This window comes from Micropterus dolomieu, linkage group LG13 (assembly GCF_021292245.1).
Source record: "Micropterus dolomieu isolate WLL.071019.BEF.003 ecotype Adirondacks linkage group LG13, ASM2129224v1, whole genome shotgun sequence".
NCBI lineage: Eukaryota > Metazoa > Chordata > Actinopteri > Centrarchiformes > Centrarchidae > Micropterus > Micropterus dolomieu.
Genome location: NC_060162.1, coordinates 3,220,015 through 3,235,314, shown reverse-complemented (window position 1 = coordinate 3,235,314; position 15,300 = coordinate 3,220,015). Strand labels below are relative to the sequence as shown.

The window sequence follows — 15,300 nt, the reverse complement described above, 5'->3', positions numbered from 1 at the left end:
AACTGCTTTATATGCAGTTAGCTACTTTGAAGTTCTTTAGTTAGCTAGTTTGAACTGCTTTAAACAGGTAGCTACTTTGAGCTAATTTAAGGCCTAGTTTGAACTGCTTTATATGCAGTTAGCTAGTTTGAACTTCTTTAGTTAGCTAGTTTGAACTGCTTTAAACAGGTAGCTACTTTGAGCTAATTTAAGGCCTAGTTTGAACTGCTTTATATGCAGTTAGCTAGTTTGAACTTCTTTAGTTAGCTAGTTTGAACTGCTTTAAACAGGTAGCTACTTTGAGCTAATTTAAGGCCTAGTTTGAACTGCTTTATATGCAGTTAGCTAGTTTGAACTTCTTTAGTTAGCTAGTTTGAACTGCTTTAAACAGGTAGCTACTTTGAGCTAATTTAAGGCCTAGTTTGAACTGCTTTATATGCAGTTAGCTAGTTTGAACTTCTTTAGTTAGCTAGTTTGAACTGCTTTAAACAGGTAGCTACTTTGAACTAATTTATGGCCTAGTTCGAACTGCTTTATATGCAATTAGCTAGTTTGAACTAATTTATGGCCTAGTTCGAACTGCTTTATATGCAGTTAGCTAGTTTGAACTAATTTATGGCCTAGTTTGAACTGCTTTATATGCAGTTAGCTAGTTTGAACTTCTTTAGTTAGCTCGTTTGAACTGCTTTAAACAGTTAGCTAGTTAGAACTACTTTATACAGTTAGCTAGTTAGAACTGCTTTATTTGCTAGTTTGAACTACTTTATAAGCTAGTTTGAACTGCTTTATATAGTCAGCTACTTTTGTTACATCATATACAGTTAGCTAGTTTTAACTGTTTGTGTTTATCTTCTTATGTTTTTTTTTTTATTTAAAAGCTTAATTATAAGTAACCAGTATAGCTGTCAAATGTGGAAAAGTAAAATATTTTCCCTTTCGAAATGCAATGGTGGAAAGGAACTAAGCACTTTTACTCCAAAAACTGAACTGTAGGCTTCTCAGGTACAATTCTGAGTATTTACATTGTATGATACTTTATACTTCTACTCTGCTACATGTCATTGGCAAATATTGTACTATATTACATTTGTCTCACTGCTTTAGTTACTAATCATTTTACTGTTTCAAATTAATAATGCAAATAAATTACAGTAGTATTGTTAAAGATTAACACAAGACTTTATTGATACCCAGCAGTATAATAAGTCATTAAATCAGCTCCATCTTTACCAGCTGTAACATTAAGTGATACTCACTATGTATTTCAAATCTATTGTGATGCTATAATTTTTGTACTTTTACTCAAGTAACATTTTGAATGCAGGACTTTTACTCGTATCAGAGTATTTCTACATTTCTACTATTACTTAGATAAAAGATCTCAGTACTTAATCCAACACTGCTGAAACATATTGGAGACACAAGTTACTTTCCTCCTATGTGCTGTGTCCTCTATTGAATCAATCTCTTTACAAGTTCTGGTATCAGCACCCACTGATTTTCTTTATTGATCCCTGATTCTCCCTTTTGTCCCTAAGCTGTTTGGACTGTTTCTACTCACTCAGGTTAAACTCTGCCCCCTGGGTGATACTTACAGCCATATAGCCTGACTAGATTACTGTAAATAACCAGTCAAGTCACACCACAGATGAAAGCACATGCGAACAAACAACTAACTTCTTGTGTTCTGTGGCCGTGAGTCAAGATAAGAGAGAGTAACAAGGTGCTCTCTGCATTGTCATTTTATTGGTTCACACACTGATTACATCTGATCACATTTTAATATTGATAAGACTTGGAATGCACACCAGAGGAATTGTCATCATCATTATTAGTATGAGTATAATAAATTTAAAAAAGAAACCAGAAAAGCTATTTTTTATATACAGTAGCGTTCTGTTACTGTTATTCATTCATCTCCTGACCATTCACCTGAACTGAGGAAAATAAATCATCATCATCAATCAAGCTCTTATAAAGCAATTCAAATAACAAATTTGAGTTGTAGCCAAAACATTACACTCAGGCCAGATACTAATTAATGGAATAAGGAATGGTTGCCAAATGGGACAATGACTCTAAGTGAGCAGTAATCCTATTAAAGCACTGATGCCGTCAGGATTTGGACTGGACAGAAAGAAGGACGGTTGGTTTTGGCTTCATGTTCTATATGGGAGTGTCAGCGGTACAAATGGTAAAATTAAATTACACCTCACAGGAGCTGCAGAGTGTCTGTCTGATAATGTTTGTTGATTTGACTAAAACACATGCTCAACTGTGAACAACAGTTGTCATTTAAACTTGCAGTATTTTACAAGTGCTTTGGCTCACTTTCAGTGTGCAAAAGAGCCAAACTGACTTGCTAAATTCTTACTTAAAACACAAAATGCTGTCTGTACATAAAGTGCAAAACACTTATATACTCATACTACCCTATGTTTTAATAATTATATTATCTTTTTTTCACTTCTCAAAACATGCCTTTTAAAAAAGCTTTATTAATATTAGACAAAAGTTAATTTTTTTGACCAGTTCTAATCTATTTTAGTTGCTTATTTTGTAATTATATATATATTTTCTATTTAATTATATGTACTCTTATTTGCCAGCTTTTGTTTACTGTTATTGTAGTGCTGAATTGTTTTGATGTGTTTTTTTTCTCCTGTAAAGCACTTTATAATTAAATGCACTATATAAATAAAGTTTACAGTATAATGACTTAAGCATACTGATCACTGAGTCAGTGTTTTCCAGCATTACCATATCTTACTCTATTTTACATAATTAAACTTGAGTGAAGAGATTGATATGATGTCTGAAATAAAAAATGTGGTTGAAACAGAACAGAAACAGATGCGATGACACACAGTTACAATTATCATTTTACCTTGTGTAAATGTAGGATTTAATGCAGTGTAAAGTCATACTATGTGATCTTTATTTAGCATATTCAATAAATAAAAATAAAGTTTTCAAAGTCATTCTTCACCATGATCATTTTTAAACAATCACTTCTGAGTAAGTCGCACTGTTTTTTCTGGCTGTATAAAATCCTGATAAAATGGCCATGACTGACTCTGTTTTATAATAAGACTTAGTTTCAGTTTATTATATTTTAGATGAAACAATGATTAAAATTAAGTGAGTGACATTTACAATTTTATAACACTCTGTTAAACCTGACGCATGATGCATTACCTAATTTAATACAGAATATGGATACAAGTAAAGAATAATTTTATCATTATTAATGTGCTGATAGTTTAGCCTTTACAGAAAGTTCCCAAAGATATTCAGTTTACAATGATAGAACATACATACATGTATCTAATCCTCATATTCGAGAAACTGGGACTAGAGGAGTTTGGTATTTTTGTTTGAAAAGTCACATAAATGATTAATCGATTATAGAAAATGTTGCAGATTCATTTTTTGACCATCAATCCATGATGAATCCACAAATTGGTTCAGTTCTAACGTTTAAATTTTCTGTGCTATGGGAGATTTTGAGGCCAGATTGAGACATTATAGCATTTTGGGCTCTAATTTTCTGTTGTGAAAATGGAGCCAAAGCAATCTTAAAATACTGTAATGTTTGAAATTAAGTAACTGAAGGCATGTGAGGCCTGTATAAGAACCCTGTAGCTGACTCAGATGTACATTAATTCTCTGTTATTAGATGGGGTGCCCTCTTCAGGCGAGGTTGGTGCATTGTCACGGAGCTGAAAAATAGGCTGCACAGAGACCTCTATGTTCACAATATAACAGAACCATTAACTGAATAAATAAAATGTTTTTTAAACTATTTTGAGACTTTATGTTTGGTGCTGGATCAAATTGTTCAGTATTGCTAAAATCCTGGCTACATGTCCCTGATACCAAGACATTGTTAATCTTTTTAAAATACCTAAACTTAAAGTATTTTCTTTAAAAGTGCAAAAGTAAAAAGCTGCACTTTAAAAAGCAGGAAAGATTCTAATTTAAGACCCTGATTTAAATTCTGACTGACATTTTCTACAATCTGGTCTTAAAAATAAAAGATTAATAAGGATCTTGGGTCCTGTCTTTAATACAGTAAAGAGCCATTTTTAAACTGATCTGGATGCAGCAATTTCTTTAAAAGGCATTTTCGTCTTGATCCTCACCAGTATCCTCTTCTACTACACTATTATATTAACACAAAAGTAGATTATGCACTTACAAAGCCCAGAAAATAGAGGCAACAGAATATAGCTCACCAACAGTTCAGTCCAAAAAGAGAAAAATCAATAAAAAGCATGATAACACCCAACTTACCAATGTTATTAACTTGGAATATCATGCAATTCAATACCATCTACAGCGTAATTGTATTCACCACGATGAAACTTGAAATTTACATTAACAGCGTGATACTATAATGTCAACCATTGTCATAATTTCAGTAGGTAACTTGCAATGTTCAGTACATACAGAATCAATTAAGAACGACAGTAATATCTTAGCATGCTGCAGGGTTTTCACTGTCTCACAGAGCGGCTGAGAGGGGTCTGGAGGACACACGGAGGCGCCGGTTCAGGGTCAACTACACTCCAGAGAAAGAGGAAAAAATAAAAAATAAAAAAGGCTCTATTGAATAACAAAACAAAACGGATAATTAAATACACCCACTGGTCTCTCTCTTTCTCTGTGAGACACATGGGACTGTTTCACACAGGCAGCCTTAGTCGTGCAGAAAAACAGCCACTGGAACGCAGGTAGGAGTCATGCTTGTCATAAAAAAAGAAGAAGAAGTGACCAGAATGAAAGGTTTAAAATGACTAATAAATATACTGTACAGCTGAAAGAGCACAACAACAGACTGCAGCCATAATAATACTAGAAGTAACAACAATAAATGTTTGAGGAGAAGTAAAAGGGTAAATCTTTAACAGGAGGTGCCATGCTGGAGGCTTTGTGGCACAGAATAAAAGGGAGGAGGACAGGTGTTGTCCAGGTATGTTGGGCTGGTACAGCGTCGCAGCCGTCCTGAAGACACGCTGCTGGCTAAAGAGTTTCCTTTTTTGGGGAGGGGCGGGGTGGAGATGCCCTCTGCTGTAGTTTTGGCGATGGGAGCGTCGGTGTTAACTGTCTGTGAGGTCGTAGGGAGATAGAGAGAGAAGAGCGAGATGGGTGTGCAGAGTGCAGGAAGACGATCATGATCCCAAAATCAGACTCTTCAGACTCCTTTAAACCACCCTCCATCCACCCGCACCTCTCTCTCAGTGCAGATGCGCTCTCTCAGATTATCCACTTATTCCTTTCCTACACATCTCTGCCTCCTCATCGCTCAGTACCTGGATAGAAAGAAGATGTATAACTCATTTGTTTTGGCCACATGAGAGCACCGTAAACAAGTTGTAAACACAACACTGACATATTCTTACCTCATAAAGCTGCTATTTCCACATCCAGTTGATATGAGGCAATATTAACATTCATTATGTAAGTCCAACATTCACTCTCCTTTTAGATCAATATCTGGCTCTGGCTGTCTTATTTCACAGTGCTGATGTACCGCAATTTTTCAGAAAAGCAGCAGTTTTATGACATTCGCTCCCCAGTCTGCACTGACGACCCGAGAGGTCCTTTCAATCAATCATTCAAACAAACAGAGGAATAAATAGCTAAAGACATACTGGAGATACAAGTTAATTCACTGGATGAAATAGTCACACAAACAAGATCAGAGTAAAATAAAAAAAATTAAAATGTTTTATTGTTACATGAATTAGCAGAAAAAGCAGAAATTTGATTGGAGGAGAGAAACCGTATAATGATAAACCACCAGATGAGCGCTTTTTCAAAGGAGGACATGAGAAAATAGGTTTATGTTATGCAAATTTCCACTGCTGATGCTCAAAATTGTCTACATCAGTTGTTGTGTTGCTCATTAATTCTACGGCCTGTTTCTGTCTGACTAAATACTGAGACATAAATAAATTCCTTGCTTTTAAAGAAACAGTTGATCCCACTATCGTTTCTGTACAGTTAATATAAATGTAAAGCTAAAGCTCAGGAAGTCACTGCACACTGCCAAGAAATAGTCCAGCACATAACCTCCATAAAGCCACAACTTTGTCATTTTTACACTTGTAAAGATTTAAAATAATAAGATATAACTTGTTAATCAGTGAGCTTTAGAGGTGCTGGTAAGGTATATAATTAGAAACTTTTGAACAGAGCCAGGCTAGCCGTTTCCCCCTGCTTCCAGTCTTTATGCTAAATATGATTCTAGGTTCATATTTAGCAGACAGACATGAAAGTAGTGTCAATATTCTCGCCTAACTTTTGGCCAAAACAAATTAGCAATCAGCAAACTCTCACTTACAGTATTTCTACTTATTAAAAGTTGTCTCTAGTCTTAATTATTGGAGCTTATTCATTGTTGATCAGTTTATATTTTATCTTATGTGTGTGTATAAATGTTGTTTTTGTACCTCATCACTGCAGCGGGGCAGCAGGAGCTCCTGAGCAGTGGAAGTGGACGTTTTGCCACCGGCTCTCCCTGCGGTGCCATACTCTGGTCTCTTCTGATTGGCTGGAGCGTGGACGGCCCTGCACGTCGACAAACTGCGTCAGGCGGATGTAAGCGATGCAGGCGGCGTCGTCACCGATCATGTGCACGTGAGGGTTGAGGATGGTGGTGTGGATGGGTTTGCTGTTCTTAGAGAGGACTAACGGGAGAGAGGGATCCAACCTTAGAACACAGCTTTTAAAATTTACCATCTGTCCATAAAAACAGCAATAGTAGTTTTAACTGTCATCTTACGATTGTCAAAATAAAATCTATGGAAGTCCATTCCCTCCACCAGATTACCCAGCCCTTCAGGCTCAAACGAGGTCAGACCAGGGTCACAGATCTTCCTGTAAAAACATGCAGGATTAAGTGAGAACACCACCCTCAAATATCATGTTTTAAATTCTAAATCATATTTTCAAAGTGGCAAATGTTCCTGTATAGTGAAATAATAATAACGCATGCCATTATTTAGCAATTCTGTAACAATATTATACAGCTAAAAAGCAGAAAAGAATATTTGCTTCAGCCTCTGTCCTAGTTTAATGACATCACAGTACCAATTTGAGGTATTGTGACATTTATGGACGCCCATTTCTGCCGTGAAAGATATTGATGAAAAGTTTTACATGATGAAAATAGAAATATTCATGATAAATCACTTAGTTTCAATCCTATCAACTTTGAGTTAGTATCTCATTTCCTGTTGCAATATTCTCTGTCTGTGTTTAGACTTAATGTGCAATATTCTCTACTCTCTGTCTAATACTGCAAATTTAAAGGATTTTTAATACATTCTACTTCAACACTTTCTGCACTCATTATTATTACTATTATTTATTATTTATCACTATATTTCTGTCATATACTGTAAAATAATGTACTTTTCCACACTCTTAATTATATTTTTATATTTATTTTATATTCTATACTTCTTTATATTCTATTTACCAACTTTCTATTATTCTTTGTTATTATTTCTACTCCTTTATACTTTGATGTGCAATGTGAAAAACTGTGACACAAGAATTCCCCCTTGGCGATCAATAAAGTGTTTCTGATTCTGATTTTATTTTATTTGACTGACTTTTAGTAACTCCAATGTTTGACTTAATATCTCATAATTCTGCCTTAATAGCTCAAAGTAATTTAATTTCTAATACCTTAAATAATAAAAAAAATTACTATCTTATCATTTTGTAACTTAAAAGTCCGACTTAATTTCTCGTTGACTTAGGATCTTATGATATTGACCTCATGAGACAAATCTTCTTAATTTTAATTAAGTTAACTAAAACGTTTTGCTCAGAATCTCGTGTTTTTGACTCAGCTTTCTGACTTAGTAACTCAAAGTTTTGACTTGGTATCTCATCATTTTCACATAGTATCTCATAATTCTGCCTTAGTAGCTCACAGTTGTTTGATTTATAACTAAAACAATAAATAATAAATAAAAATAAATAAATAAAACTCATAAGTCTCGTCTCTCATAATAGTGACCTAGTAGCTCAAACTTGATGTATAATCTCATAACCCTCGACTTAATCTCTTGTAATTTTTACTTTACATAACTTAATTTGACTTATTAACTGGAAAGTTTTATTTAGAAACTAAAACATTTTGCTCAGAATCTCATGTGTTTGACTCAGTAACCCAAACCTTTGGCTCACTATTAACATAATTTTATCTAACCATGATTATTTTCATTTTTAGCGTGCATGCCTTTTCATGTACGGTCCTTTTTTTAACAGCGGAAATGAGCTTCCGTCTCCCCTCCTCTCTCTCACTCAATCTGCAAAGTATTATTCTTAACTGTGTGTGTTAGGTAGAGAGAGAGAGAGAGAGAGAGAGGATAAAACAATGACTGTAATTACAGTTTAATCTTTCCAAGCACATTTGTATGTCAATCAGATTAATGGTTCTCTGTGGCTTTAATGTTCATTTTACAGGATAAAATCACACTTTTCACACAAGCTGATGAGAGGCTCCGTTTTTTTCCCCGGAGATTTTCACGGAACAAGTAGGAATGAGAGGTGGACTCACGCATAGGCCTCAAAGTCTCCATTGTTGACAGCTTCTATGAGCTGCTCTGTGAGCTTTATGATCTCCTGTTTGCGAGCTGCAGAGAAGAAACGAATGTGACTTTATATCCCCTGTGACAATGCAAGCTCACACAAAGCCACAGTGCTCTGGTGCTCTCCTCAACAACTAAAGAACTCATTCACAAATGTTAACACACAGCTCAGTTCAGACTCACCTGAGAGCTTGTTACTCATTGCAAATCTTATCAGTCACCTCTCTTTCATCTGTGTCTCTGAGGAAAATCTCCTCCATGCTGCTGCACACATTAAAACTACTTCCATGCAATTAGTTGTGTTGTTTCCCTCTCCGTGAGCGCTCAAAGGATCCTCGCCTACATATCCAACTTTAATCAAAAGTGAAATATCCCCTCCTGCGCCGTCTAGCCGCTGTGTTGCTCTCTACCCCCGTCCATCATCCATCATATCGCTTGTTTGCATGCGAGGCTGCTTGAGCTCATCACGCTATTCTTGTCCCAGCCCTTTAGATGAGATTTACTGTGTCCTCCTCCCCTCGTTTCCTCCCGACACTGAGAGGAAGGCTTAGCTCGCTCTGATTGACTCCCTCTCTCTCTCTGTCTCTCTGCAGTGGTGGAGGAAGTATTCAGATCACTTACTTAAGTAAAAGTACTAATATCTCTCTGTAAAAATACTCTGTGTTAAACATGTTACTAGCAAAAGCATGCAAGTCGAATAAGGAAAATGTACTTAAAAGTAAAAGTACTCAGAGCAGCAAAATGTCCCCTATGACTCGACTGCTATTATATATTCTATAATTAGATTATTATTCCTCATGCATTAATGTAAAAGCAGCATTTTACTATTTTGTATCGGACTGCAGCTTATCATTATTGGGAATAATTAATAATCAGCAGATGGATCATTTTGGATCCATCTGCTGATTATTTTCTCAATAAACTGATTGTTTGGTTTGTAAAAATTCTGTAAATATAGGGAAACGCTGTCACAGCTCCCCGGAGCCCAAAGGGACACCTTCCCAACGCTTGTAGTGTCCAACCAGCAGTCCAAGCATTATTAACAAACATTACAATTATTACAAGGAAAAGCAGCAAATCTTCACATGTGAGAAACTGAAACTGCAAAATGTTTTAAATGAAAAATTCTCTGTCAGTGGACTAATTGATAAATGATGTATAAATTGTTTGGTAGTTTATTTTATAACTTATCATCATGTTTTATAAGCTCTTTGTGTGTGTTTTTTTTAATACAAAACTCTTTGTAAAGTAACGAAAGCTGTGAGATAAATGTAGTGTAAAAAGTCCAATATTTCCCTCTGAGATGTGGAGTGGCATGAAAAGATTCAAGTAGAGTACAAGTACTTCTAATTTGTACTAAAGTACAGTACTTAATGTACTCTGTGTTTTTGTAGGTTATTTTCTTTTGTGCCTGTATCTACCAAGAGCTTTCACCTTCACATCGCTGTTTCCTCTCCACTGTTTTTACCCTCAGTGCAACACAATAAGCTAAACAAAGCTCCATTTCACTTTACTTCAGCACAAGCAGCAACATCACAGTACCACTTGTGTCAGAGCATTTGATTTATTGATTTGCTATCAGGATGTAAAAATCAAATAAAAAAAAAACATGCTCCTGAAATAAATGGCCAACCCCAGCTTAAAAATGTTTTTATCCTGGTTCAACCATGTAAAGTGCTTTGTAACTCTAAGAACTGTATAAATCAAGATTAATTTAAATTTAAATTATTATTAATTTTTATAATTGTAACAACTAAATCTTCACTTAAAGCCACTGAGAGTTGCATAGACAGGCATGTAATTGACGTGCTTGCCCTGCTGCCTTAGTCTACTAGTCTAGTCTAATGAAATACTTGTCTGTTCTTGGCTTTTTTGTTCAGATTTCTTGTTCAGGCACATGCAATAATCCATAACAGAGTCCATAAACATCCACTGAATCAAACATTTTCTCATCAAACACCGTACAGCTCGACCAGTGTAGCGTGACCGGCAGCAACACCCGTCACCAGTGTTGGGAAGGTCACTTTAGAAATGTACAAGTTACCCTATGCAAAATGTAATAGTAGTGTATATATTTCAATTTCTTTTTCATAGTAATGTAACTTATTACATTTAAGTACTTTTTGATTACTTTTCTAAATTTCTAATGAATGTATTCAACAGGTAACCATTTTCTAAAGACAGCTTGAGAGGCGGTTTAACCGGCAGACGGGCGGCGCTGCAAATTTACCAATCAAAAGCATCAGAACAGCATCAAACTTTACTAAGCAAAGGTAACCTGGAAAACCTGGAAAAGGTTCATGAAGACATTGTGCAAATGAAAAACATGCAAAGCCACTAAATGAATCTTATTCAACATGTAGCTGAGCTTTGTACAGAAAATATTCAGATGTAACGCCCAATGTCACCACGAACATTTTCAAGTAACTGTGATTTAATTACACATATTTCCAAGTAACTGTAATCCGTTACATTTATGGTGTAATTAAATTTAGTAACTATATTAGATGTAAGTAGGTTCCTACTTATATTGCCTTTAACCAATATTGCAAAAACTCATTTGTGGCTCTTACAATAATTATTGTTATTCCTCCGATGTGTGTGAATCCTCACAGATGATGAAAAGAGGCATTAAAACAGTCTTACAGGTAAAACGTGAGACTCGTGTAGGTCTTTATCAGAGGTGATCTGCTGGGGATCTGGCATGAATATCCTAAATGTCTTGATTTAGGTGGCGGTGATGGACGCATTGGATAAGAGACTTTGGTGTGAGAGACCCAGGTTCAACTCTACACTGTGACACGTCGACCCAATGTGTCCCTGAGCAAGACACTTAACCCCTAGTTGCTCCAGAAGCGTGCGACCTCTGACATGTATAGCAATTTTAAGTTGTTTGGATAAAAGCGCCAGCTAAATGAATAAATGTAAATGTAGGTACAGCCCTTACAGTTTCCACCTCTGCCTGTGATTAACCACGTGTGTGTGTGTGTGTGTGTGTGTGTGTAACCTACCTTTCACATCCTCATCCTCAATAGTGGTGTTGCTGCTGTCAGATGATTCCTGCAAAGTGACAGAAATGTGAACTACCAAAAAGAAGGATAACATGCCCACAAACGCTCATATGCACGCACACACACAAACAAATGCATGCACACGCGCAAGTTTCCGCCATCAAATCTACAATATGATGCGACCGTAACACATGATTTTGTCCAAAATACAGGACAAACAGCTGCAGGTGTGACTCAGCAGCACACCCGCACGACCCCATCTATGCTGTGGGTTGGTTCTGTGTTGACGGACACATACGACTGTACAGCACATGAAGTTTAGCCGCTGTTACACACATTATCTGCTCAGCCAGCAGAAAGAAGCACTGAGCTTCATTAATCTGAACACAGAGGGGCAGTATAAGACAACATAACACCTCACGGGGAACTCCAGCATCTCACACTCTCTCTGTCTCTCTCATGCATGAATGTACAAATAGATGCACACAGAGATACGTAAATATATTCAACGAAAAACACAAATCCTGCAAAAACACAGGCTTTTCCAAATACAGCTTCACTCGCACAGAAAGAGAAACTGAGTGAAGACGAGGGTGAGACATGAAAAATGGAACAGGAAATAAAGAGATGGAGGGAGGAGGGGAGGAGGAGGAGGATGTACCTTGGTCCCATCTACTGGATTATGGATAACAGTAGTCTGAGGCTCCTGGAGGAATGGAGAAAGAAGAAGAAAGAAAGGAGGGAAGGAGAGAAAAGAGAAAATAGGAGGGGAAATGAGTGAAGATATAGAGAAGCAATAGAAGGGAAATGTTTTATGAGGACAAAATGAGAGTTTGATAGACACAAGAGGAAGATCAGTAGAGAGTAGGATGTGAGTCAGACATGGGAAGAGGGAGAAATGAATCATTTATTAATCTTGAAGAGAGAAAAAGTTCTGAATGGGAGGTTTAGAAAGAGTTAATGATGGAGGATGAAGCTCCCAAATGATACGAGCAATGCAAATGATTGATTTGTACCAATGCAGCATTAAACTCAACTCTCTCTCTCTCCCATATCAATCACATTTTGTCCCATTTCATAAAAATCTAATCATTAAGAATCAAATATGCACTACCGGTCAAAAGTTTCAGAACAGCCACATTTTTCTAGTTTGTATGTAAATATAAAAAGTTCAAGTCCAGTGAAAAATCTTAAATGGTACAAAAGTAAGCAGCAAACTCCTAAAGTTTATTTAACAATTAAACTTTCGGAGTTTTCCACTGCTGCATAATAACTTGTTAACTCATAACTTGATCTCTGAAATTTACATTATTTCTCAGTTTTGCTGACCTAAACTTTGTCTTTACCTTCTTTGGTTATTCCAAATAGTAGTCCGCAGTAGTGGAAGGAAATGAAGCATTGAAACACATTCCTACACCCTCAGAAGCTTTATTTATACAATATTATATATATTATGTATTATATTAATGAAGGCAGTCAGACCAGTTTGTCATCAGTGGATCCTACAGTGAAATAATGAACAAAATGTCTTCATTTTAATATCTGAAAATGTTTTTAACTTTAGCAGTTTGCTTGAACTACATAGATTTCAATACAAACTAGATAATTGGGGGTGTTTAAAAACCTTTGACCGGTAATGTATATTACTACATATAATTTTCTTCAATGACACTTTACTACATGTGTATGACAAATACTGCGTGCTACAGTACACAGATACAGTAAGTATTGTACATAGTTTTTCAAGGATAAGTCTGGTGATATTCTGTATTTTTCTTCTTGTCAACAAATGCCATGAAAGCATCAAACCAGCCGTGAGTACTTTGCCTGATAGTCATACATACACACTCACTAGAGCACCACGTGTGGATTCATCCGCTGCTGAAAATAGTCCCCAACGAATGCACCATTTCCTTCTGTGTGCTTTATAAAAACTACAGTACGCAGCGTTTTTTAAACTATATATTAGTGAGGCATTTTTAAAGATTTACGTCTTCAGCAGAAACCAATGGGCTCGGAGCTGCAGAGCCACAGACAGGAAGTCAGACAGTGTTGAGAGATGGACTAACATGTCGTTGGTTTGGGTGTTTTCATGGCATGTGTTGACAATAAGGAAAATATAGAAGAGCACAAATAACACAAGGTGTTTCTTTTAACTGTTGCAAATCATATAACCCTAACCCTAGCTGTTTTCCCATGCTTTCACTCTTTATGCTATGCTAAGCTAATTGCTTACTGGCTGTAGCTCCACACTTAAGGCAAGACACTACAGTCAAATAGAGTTTTTGAAACTTTACAAGTGTTTTTGAATTAATTATTTTTTTATATGCAAAAGAGGTATTTCCTAATTAAATATGTGCTGATTTGCATTCCACACAAATCCATTTTCCAACACATTGATAAGAGTCAGATTGATTTTATTCAGATAATACACCAGAACGGTTTATCAAAATATTCTTAATTCATTGTTTTTTCATGGATTTATTCAAAACATACCACTCATATGTGTTACGGACCCCCCCCCCCCCACACATATTTAGAGACAAAATGCCACATTAAATGAGAATGATAAAAGATTTTTTTTTTTTTTAAACTCTTGCTATAAGACTTGAGAAACAGTGTGTAAAATCACGATGATTACTGCCTTGAACTGCGAGGAAAATGACTAGGCGTACAGGAAATTAAAGAATTGTTAACGCAATAACAACACACTTAGTTTAACAATTACTGTTTGTCACATAAACACATGTCTAATAGACATATGATATATGTGGAATAGCTAACATTGTGCTCTAGAAAACAAGCTTTCAAACAATTTATGATTCAGTGTGGAGAGTTTTAAAAAGACTGGTTGAACTTTTACATCTAAAAAGCTAACAAAGATTAAATTTATGCAATCTGCAGTTAACCGACTTGGTATAAAATTAACAAATAATAATGTTTATATGTATTATTTAAAATTGTTTTATTTGTTTAAATTTTATTAACGTAGGGTAATAATAGGTGCAAAATAACTTGAAATCTGAAAACTGACAGATTTTAGTAAATCATAATTTTGGACTGCGGTGTCTCGCCTTAACATACAGACATGAGAGTGCATTGCCCCAAATTGTCAAACTGTTCCTTGAAAAGCTGCAAACCTTGAATTTATACTAAAATTACTAGGATCTCATGTGTAAAACTTCACTTAGCTTTCTCCTCTCTCTCTTTCATACACAAACACCTGCATTTTGAAAGTGTAACGGACAGACGGACGGACACAGAGCTGCGTACCAGTGCAGCAGAGGGGCTGTTGCCTTTGGGACTGGTGACTATGCTGTTTCTCGTGCTGTTTGTCTGGGGCTGTGCAGGAAACACAAAGTGCTATATTAGTGCTCGGCAACACTGGTGAGAGATGCCGTCCGCTGGTTGTAAAGTGGGTGGTTACTGTGTAAAAAGAAAACAGTGCAGTACAGGTAAAAATAGCAGATAGAAGCAGAGCACTCCAGAGACAAAAATAGTGGGCAGAGAGAACAAGAGTGCAGCCGTCCAACTTCCAGGGTTTGAGAGCGCACTTAGTCAAAACGCAGACACATATATAGATCCAGAAAGGTTTCCCCACATTTATGGCTACAGTATTAATCAGATAAAAAGGTTTTACACTATTCATCATGTTAATTTCTATCTGCAGTAAAATCCAAATCAATCCCATACAGAGC

General features: G+C 36.1%; 1 protein-coding gene across 5 annotated transcripts in view; it reads right to left on the bottom strand.

The window, feature by feature from the left end:
• Positions 1-1,706: 1,706 nt before the first annotated feature.
• The window catches only part of LOC123981407 (calcium/calmodulin-dependent protein kinase type II subunit beta), a 61,652-nt gene continuing 48,058 nt past the window's right edge, over positions 1,707-15,300 (bottom strand). For 3 of the 5 annotated variants that reach the window (XM_046066208.1, XM_046066207.1, XM_046066210.1), the window contains 6 exons: positions 14,876-14,944; positions 11,603-11,651; positions 8,561-8,636; positions 6,770-6,864; positions 6,438-6,674; positions 1,707-5,294 (listed from right to left, as the gene is read on the bottom strand). In XM_046066208.1, the coding sequence (XP_045922164.1) occupies positions 6,442-6,674; positions 6,770-6,864; positions 8,561-8,636; positions 11,603-11,651; positions 14,876-14,944 (522 nt within the window). In that variant the 3' untranslated portion in view covers positions 1,707-5,294; positions 6,438-6,441. Of the gene's footprint in view, positions 5,295-6,437; positions 6,675-6,769; positions 6,865-8,560; positions 8,637-11,602; positions 11,652-12,263; positions 12,309-14,875; positions 14,945-15,300 lie in introns of all 5 variants that reach the window. The other 2 variants (XM_046066211.1, XM_046066209.1) reach the window with 2 other exon arrangements.